Raw genomic sequence first — 8871 nt, forward strand, 5'->3', positions numbered from 1 at the left:
ACAAGCTCACACCGTGTTGCGGACACAACACGTAAGCTTGTAGATCGGCTATTTTCAGAAAGTGTCACCGTTATACGACAAAGTATAAATCTGACTTTTCATCTCTCTCTCTCTCTCTCCCCCTCTTTTTCTCTCTGGAGCATTCTGGAGCAATTCAGTTTGGTTTAGAGGTTGCATTGTTTTCACAGTGAACATCACAGTATTAAGATATTAACTTGGGGCGTTCAGGCCTGGACTGACTTGCAGCAGACACACGATACGTTTTGTTTTTGCCAGCCAGCCAGAACCACTGTCTCAGTGAATAAAACATGACGCCTAATCTGTTCTTGGTGTCAGTGTGTGGTATTGTTTGTGTTGCACTTCATTATCCGCTGCTGCTGCTACTCGCCGGTTTTCTCAAACGGCTCCCATGGCCAAGCGAGGGTGTTTTTTTCCCCGTCCTGTGCCAGAAAGCACACATCAGAGCCATCAACTAAAAGGAAGCGAGGGAAGGCAGCCAAACTCCCTGCCCAGGTTCAGAATCTGTCTGAGCGTGTGTGGCACAGGTGCGTGTTTGTTTGTCTTTATTATTAATTAAAGTGGCGGTATAGGTACTGTAGAGTTCTTCCCTGGCTGAGAGGCCGCAGAGGTTGCAACCTGTCATGTCTCGAATCACTCTATAAATAAGCATGGACCCTCTTTGAAAGACTTGACAGCTTACAGGTTAACCCCCCCCCCACGCCACACACACATGCACACACTTCATATCCATCAAGAAAAGACGAAAATCCCAGGGGTTTAGCTTATAGAGAACAGCCTTCCCAGGGAGCTTTGCAATGACATGCGATGCGGGAAAACATGTCGTGGTGTTTTTCTAATCCTCCCCGGGGAGGTTATAACATCTGTAGGCCTGTCACTCCCCTCCCGTGACCCTACACCCTACAGCAGTCCATTACACCACTGGCACCCTTGACCTATAGCTAGCCCCCCTCCCCCCATCATCTTCCTCTATAAACATCTATTGTTGTTCGTCTCTAGTTACGTTTACTGTAGGAGTCCATGCTTGGTTTGCAATCAGTGCTGCAGAGCGCAAGCTTGCAACTTGTGTGTTATTTCTTTTCGGCTAATTTATGTGAGAGAGTTTCGAGACTCATGTTATTTCGTGTTTTGAGCTAGCCACACATCCCTCTGACGAGGCTGAGTCAACAAGCGCTGGTGTTCACTGTATGCAATCTGGGAAGACTGGAGCGACCACGTGTTTTCTCACGATAAATACACATTATTTATTTACAAATAAAGTGGTTATAATAGAAATAAATACAAAATAAAAATCTGAGCATTATACTTCATGTGGTATTGCACCCATTTCGAAATGTACATCAGAAATACATTTTCAAAACCAGTAAAGGAATATTCCTCTGATTAAAATATTTATTTTTTTCCCAACATTACGTAGACATAAATATATTCATATATAGTTTTCTTCTTCTTCTTCCACAATAGCTCTGTTTTGTGTCTCTCTTCCATATAAATAAACGTCTTCATTGGGAAACCGGGTGTCCATATTAACCTCTCACATGTCTCTTTCTCTTAAGTCTTTGCATCCCTCCCATCCCTCCCTCGCTTTGTCTGTCTGTCCGTCCGTCCGTCCCATCTCCGTCAAACCTCTCACCGGCAGCCACAGCCCTCCACCACCATGTCCTGGTAGTTTTTAAGGATGACCTTCTCATATTCGTCCAGGTAGAGCAGAGAGATGGGGCTGAGCTCCGTGGGCACACAGCAGGCCCGCGGGATGTTGGAGTTGACCGAGTTGACCAGCGTCTGCACGATGGCGTGGTTGGTGGAGTTCAGGTGGTCTGCCAGGGGGAAGGGGCACTCCCCGTGGCAGTAGAAGGCGTGGTACCCGGGCGGCGCCACGATCCACTCGTTCCACCCGACGTCGCTGAAGTCCACGTACAGGGCGTGCCTCCGGCAGCTGGCCTTGTGCTGGTGCTGGTGCTTCCGCCGCTGCTTGCGGGCGGCGGCCTGGCGCTTCTCCCGCGTGTGGAGCACGGCGTCCCCGCGGCCATCGTGGCCGTAGGTGACCAGCAGGGGGCGAGCCTGAGGCCATGAGTCCTGGTCCCCGTGCAGGGCCCGGCTCACCCGAACGTGCCGGCTTTGCCTTTGGGTGTGCTCCCCCTCCCGATCCCCACCCTCAGGATGGAGCACCTCCACCATGAAGCCGTGGTTGTGGCGCCCCGCGGAGGTCCATTGAGACACGGCGGGGCTGACGTCGAAGCTCTCCCAGCGGCTCAGAGAGTCCTGCACCAGCCGAGTGTCCAGTAGGCGCGAGAGCGGTTCTCCACCTGCCGCGGCGGGCGCACCGAACACCTCGTAAACGTTGATTCGGTGCAAGCTGCCTCCACTGGCGGCGGCACCGTTACTTGAGTCGTTGCCGGAGGCCACGGCTGCCATGACCTGGTCCCTGAAGATGCGAAGCTCTGCAGAGGTGATGAGCTCCTCTCCGGGGATGGAAGTGAGGTTGAAGTGGAACTGTTGGGTGGTTCTGCCCTTCAGGCTGGCCAGGGCCTCCATGGACTCTACAGCACAGATAGCACAGAGACACAGTGTGAACAACATTCACTGCCTGGAGCAATTGAGTTCAGGCATTGTACGAGAAAAAAACTGACTAAGGATTAGTTAAAAAGCGGAGAGATATTGGCTGAACACGGGATCTAACATGGTTTCCCTTGCTTGCCTTCTCTCTCTCTCTCTCTCTCTCTCTCATTCACACACACAGACACACACACACACACACACACACACACACACACACACACACACACACACACACACACACACACACACACACAGAGCGTAAGCTTTAGCTTTCTTCTTCCCCGTCGCACAGAGCCAGGCTGCCACGTGGTTGCAACGAGTGGGTGTGGGTCATTGTCACACAGTCGTCACACAGGCACCCACACCATGCATCCATTACTCAGTGTAAAAAGCAGGCAAATGCTCACGGTGAGCTCATGGCGTCATTACCACCGTCGGCACCGTGCTCATAAATTTGACTTGATGTCATGAGATCAAAGCTGTGTGTTGTATTGATAAGCTCCATTAGAAGAGCTGCGATTGCATCTTCAGTTATGCACATTAGCCAAATGCCACACGGGGGATAATTGCCTTTTAAGATTTGGCCACTACAAGCAATTACCATGGTTGGTGGAAAAAAGGTTGCCCCGTCTAGGGATCTTCAAAGCTTTGTTTTGACAAGAGTGCAATAGGGAAGTGGATGTGGACATTTATCAGATGAACACTAAAATGTTAATGTCTCCAAATGCCAAGCGTGAATTAACCTTTGGTAGAACTGGCCATGCTTAAAAAAACAATTGCATGACAGGAGAATGCCACTAATATATAATTCATATATTTCAGATACTTTTCATAGTGAGCGTGAACGGCTCTCCCCTGAAGCCCTCCTAGCTTTAAGATATGAAACCTGGCACTAATCCATTGTCAATGAATGGGAGACTGCCTTTGGGTATTTATAGCATGCGTGTTTGTCCTTCTACAGCCAAATGAGTTTTATTTTTAGAGAGTGCTAACAGTTCTGCGCTTGGAAAAATATCCCCCCAAAAAAATCATATACACTATCCCCATACCAGAAAATGTCACTGCGCCAGGTATTGCCATCAACCACATCCTATTTAGGAACTGGCTCACAAACTCTGTTGTTTTTGTAGCTAAAGAAGATGGTAGTGAATATTCAGGAAATTCAGCTATCACACAACTGAACTGTCATACGAGAATCGTATTTTAAATTACATTGACAACAACATACAATTTCAGCCAGTTTTGCCCTCACAGTGTGCAACAAATGAGAGATGGCTGTAAAAAAAATGCAATTTTCTCTCTGTGCAGCCTGTCTTTGAACTGTTACTTTATGTAGATCAGAGATGATATACAGTAGGCCTATGCAGACGTATATATTTTTTAAATGTGTTTGGTGTGGTGAAATAAACACAAACTTTGAACTCAGGCCTTCTTTTTTCTCGTTCATTTTTTTTTCAAAGGAGGCATTTAGGAAATTCCACCTTCTCATCCTAGAACCTCCCTCAAGAGGCACAAAGACTTCAATTAGCCCTATCACTCCTCATTTGATGTGGGAAAACCCCTGCTCTCTCTTTCTCTCTCCTCCGTCACCAATCCTTCTCTTTCTATTCTTCCTCAGCCCCCAAATCCCCTTCTCCCAACCATTTTCTCAATCCCAAATCCTCTTTTCTTTTCCTTCCCATGTACCCTTTCATTCTTCACTTTTTTCCAGAGTTCTCTCTATCTATCTCTTTTGCTTTCTCTGTCTCTTTTTCATCCCCCCTTCTCTCTCTCTCTCTCTCTCTCTCTCAGTCTCTCAGTCTCTCTCTCTCGCTCTGAGGGAACTGCAGTGTGAACATGTCGCGGCTTGTCAAAAACTTGTGAACCACAGATATGAGTGTATCAACATTCCTAATTTATTTTCGCGCTGTGTGCCAAAACAAAAAGATAACGGCTAAGGTTCGGTCCTTCATCACCCGGCCGGTTCCTGTGGAAGAGTGTAAATGTTCTAGTTGGCATGGAAAAAGGTTATTTTTGAAAACCGATAAGAGTTGAAACTAATTATCCCGGTGAAATTAATATCGGCGAGGAGATGCTGTGAAGGATTGAGGCCGCCTGCTTTGATGTGCTGGCCTTACATCTGTAGATACACGCTTATTACATGAGTCCATCATCAATTCCATGTCTCCTGACGTCGGGAAGACTTAATAGCCGTGCAATGCTGTTATAACATGGGATGAAACGCCTAGGGGGAGAGTCGGTAAATACAACCTCACTGCAGCCCTTAATGGACGGTGGTGTCAAGGTGTGCGTTGGCCTGGCAGTGCATGTGTGGAGGTTTACAGTTAGTGGGCTGGGAGCATGCAGTCACTCAGACTCTGCTCCTTTGGCCAAGGATTGTTTGCAATGTGTCAGTTTAGCCACTGGGTGTCATCCACACGAGGCTTCTGGAGAACACCCAAGCAACCACTCAACCACCCCTCTGACTCACCCCTGGTGGAAACTTCCCCACTCAAAACACTTAGGACTCTGTATGAGGACGTTGTGTAAAAACCCCTATGGACTCCGTAGCTTGTATATTATAAAGTCATGAACATGGACCATAGGAGATTAAGGATTTGAGAAATGGACCAAAGGTCACTTTTAAGGTTGTGTGCAGCTCACCATGAAAGAGACTCTTTTTTCTCCATACATTGCAAGAGTGAAAGAGATTTCAACTATTCCATCAAGTGTGTCACTTGATTGCTTACAAATAAGCATAGCATCATTCAAGGACATTCTGATGTTGCTTATTAGCTAATACTATAGTGTATACAAATCCAGTCAGGGTTAAAAGTTAGTAGCTTTGCATCAATAACTTGCACTTTAGCCAGACGTATGTACTCTGTATGAGCCTTAATCATCTGAACAACATATGTTCCTGTACACGGGAAGAATGGGGCTGAAATGAAACGCAAAATTCAACAATCAGTCCATATCCAAGGTATAAACTAAGTGCGCAATTATGGTCTTATATTATTGGAACGTGCGTAATGGCGCACAGCAAGGGCGATTTGGAAAGAATCAGGCACCCCCTCCCGTTTCCCAAGGACTAATTTCAGTCCTGTTAGAAATGACTCAGAATTCAGTCTGACACCCAGGGCTCTGTCATAATGCGTGTTAGTGTAATGTCATGTCGTGTGTTATTGAAGTAACAGGGTGATGACTATCACCTGCGCACGCGGGCACACCGCCCTTTATCCTGTTCCCGTGGTGCGTGTCTGGAAAAACTGTTTTCGGAGCCCACGCAAACATCATCAATTATTAAGAAACAAATTACCCCAGGGATCCCACCACCCTTGATGTTTTAATGCCTGTTGCAGCAGCGCCAGAGGAATGCTCGGTTAACGGTTGCATCACAACATAGTTCGGGGATTAGGCAGAAAATGTAATTGCGCGCCGCTTGCCTGTCTGGAAATAGTGGTGCGGCAAACATTTATTTAAAGTGATTAGGCTATTTTCTTATTTGGGAGGTGTAATCGCGCGGACGCGTGTCACCTATCGATGACTAAACCTTCCATAAAGATAAAACAGTAAAGAGTCAGAAGTCGCTGCTCGCGCTCTGAGTCATGTTTAAATATAGGTTTGTGTTGTCTGAGCAGGAGAGCGGAGCAGCTCTCCCACCTGACAGGTAAAGTATGTCACTAATACGTACCTTCGTGGTGAAAGCTTCTAATCGTGTTGGCCTTGCTGGCGGCTCTTTCTGCGTGTTTGCCCATGTTCCTGGGCCGCTTCGCGCTGCTCATGTGGTCCCCGTTCGCCGAGTGCATACGGTAAAGGTCCACCATGTACTGCGGCACCACGGCCTGCTTGCTTGGGTTCGGCCGCCGCTTCAGTCCGAACATGTTGAGGAGCCGCAGCTCGAACTCGTTGAGAAAACTCTCCGACTGCTCCGGGGTCTGTTTCCCGGACTCGCTGTACCTCCTCCGGCCCACCTCGGGTATGAGTCCAGCAGCGCCTCCCAGTAGCACCTGAGCGAGCATCAGTACCATGAGAGAACGGACCACGGTGACCATGGTCAGTCAGTCCCTGCGAATACAGAGAGTGCACATACAGCTATACTGTCAATACGCACGACGCAGCCGCTGAGGTATTGACAGCGGGGGGACAACATGACACGAGGGGCTCACTGCGAGCGGCATTCCCCCAGCTGTGTGTGTGAGATGATGATGATCCGTCCCATACAATAGGAATTATTGAAGCAGAGCAGGTTAAAAGGGAGACACCTCACTTTGAAGTACAGAACAAAAAAAAGGGAGGAAAAAAATAGGAGGGGGGGGGGATTGGGGCTCAGGGAATAACACCCCCGCCGGCTATAGTGTAAGGCATGATCTAAGTTCTAACTGAAATAGGAGATTGATCTTAACATTATAAAGGACGAACTAGAACATGAAAATATCAAGGCGAGGAAGTTATGAAAGACACGAGTCAAACAAAAAAGGGGGATGGCACAGGAAAGACAGAAATCAAAGAAACTCAGAGCGGTGTGTGTGTGTGTGTGGAGGGGGTGGGGGTGGAGGGGCTCCAGACAAAAACGTCTCCAATTAGGAGAGATAAGAAAATGTGTTTGGTGAGGGTAAGGGTATATGAAAGCAACAAAGGAAAATAAAATACAAGTCCGCGTAAAACCCATGAAAGATCACACAACAAACACATAAAGAATGTTGGCATGAAAAAGGGGGGTTAGAATAAACAGAGAGAGAGAGAGAGAGAGAGAGAGAGAGAGAGAGAGAGGCAGTCAGACAGCGCTACGAGCGTCTGTTTGCGGAGGCTTTGACGGTCATGTATGACTATAATCATAAAGGATAGAGTTACTTCAAGAGGCTTGCAGGTGTTAGATCTGACGTGCGGACCAGGGCCAGATGTAGCCCCGCTTGCTTCTTTGAGTCCACAACACATCAAAAACACACAACATCAAAAAAGGAAAAAAGGCAACTATACGATGTCGTATAGAAACTGCGAGAAGTATAAGTTTTAAAAAAACTGTATATTTAAACCTTTTTATACTATAAGTCCAGAATGGAAATTTGCAACTTTTTAAAGCACATATGCCTGCATATATAACTTCAATTGTCAAATGAGAGATCTTCCACTATTGCAAGTTATTAACTTGCAATTGTGGAAGGTCTCTCCTTTGACTATTAGCCTATATATCACACATTTGACACACTTTTAGGCTTATAAATATTCAAAGTTTATAAAGCCATCTAAGAGGAACAGTTAAGTCAACAAAAGTCAACAACAAGCTGCTGCTGTTGCTGCTGCTGTTGTTTTTCTTTACCTGATAAGGAAGCGCTGTGTCCGGTCGTCGTTCCAGCTTTGGGCTCCGATAAATTCCACATTAATTCGTGTTTAATCCACGCGTTTGGTTCGCGGACCGGAGACAGCCCATAAGCACTGCGCCCGATCTATCGCCTCTTGCACATAATAATAATCCTCCCCAGCTGCAACAAGTCGGGCGTCTTGGTCAGGAGGACGGGAGAAGAATGAAAAAAAAAGAAGCCCTCTTATGAGGAAGCGAGCTGGCGTAGGCAGGACCGATCTAAGTATAAAGCACCTCCGTTGAACATCTTCAAAAGAGCAACAAAAGTTCTGCGGACTTTTTAAGTTGAATAAGTTCAGGATAAGTGTCGCTCCTTCTTCGTGTCGCTCCCGTCCCGTTGCTGTTGCGCGTCGCCTCTCCTCTCCTCCGTGCGCCACCGTACCAGTGGTTCAATTGATTGGTGCCTCTCTTCCCCCGACGACGCTTTTTGTCGTGCAGTGATGTCACCAAGGCAAGGGCTGTCAATCATTCAACTCTTGAGAGTGTATAGTAGCCTACAAATGGAACCAAATGGACCCGTAAGGGTTTGAGGAATGAGGATAGCTACTGCAGCAATGCCTATAACCTAACTATATAATATAGGTCTGTGTATATGTTTGTAAAGAAAATAGGCTATCCCCCTCAGTCCCAAATTATTTTTATGTAAAGTCGTAAACCACCACTTAAAGCCACTGTAGCCTACAGGCTATGCATTTCAGGCATTTTATTACATAATAATAGGTAACATAACCTACTAATAGGTGTCAGAGAAGCATTTTTTTCCTGTTTTCCTTTTTGTCCAGCTCAGTCCACTTTTGCGCGCATGCAGCTACTGGCGCACTATTTTCTCTGCATTTTCTTCTTCCAGGTGTGTTACACCATTTTATACTGTATTTTGTTCAACTCTAAAGCAAAAAATGCAGCATATATATCTGCTTAGATTAATGATACATTGATCAGTTTAAGATATGCTA

The 8871-nt window shown here is 46.6% G+C and overlaps 1 protein-coding gene across 1 annotated transcript; it reads right to left on the reverse strand.

Annotated features, from left to right (window-relative positions):
- Positions 1-1605: 1605 nt before the first annotated feature.
- Positions 1606-8295, reverse strand: bmp2b (bone morphogenetic protein 2b). The gene is made up of 3 exons (XM_079526118.1): positions 7877-8295; positions 6251-6624; positions 1606-2558 (listed from the first exon to the last, which is right to left on the reverse strand). The coding sequence occupies exons 2-3, from the start codon at positions 6609-6611 to the stop codon at positions 1648-1650; spliced, it is 1272 nt and encodes a 423-aa protein (XP_079382244.1). The 5' UTR covers positions 6612-6624; positions 7877-8295; the 3' UTR covers positions 1606-1647.
- Positions 8296-8871: the final 576 nt, after the last annotated feature.

The sequence above is a fragment of the Electrona antarctica genome, assembly GCF_951216825.1.
Source record: "Electrona antarctica genome assembly, chromosome: 17".
Lineage (NCBI taxonomy): Eukaryota > Metazoa > Chordata > Actinopteri > Myctophiformes > Myctophidae > Electrona > Electrona antarctica.

Bases quoted from the DNA above. Each gene is read 5' to 3' on its own strand.
- bmp2b (XM_079526118.1), bottom strand. From the start codon at position 6,611: ATGGTCACCGTGGTCCGTTCTCTCATGGTACTGATGCTCGCTCAGGTG. The intron at 2,559-6,250 runs GTACGTATTAGT...TCTGTGCTGTAG, and splicing joins TAGAAGCTTTCACCACGAAG to AGTCCATGGAGGCCCTGGCC.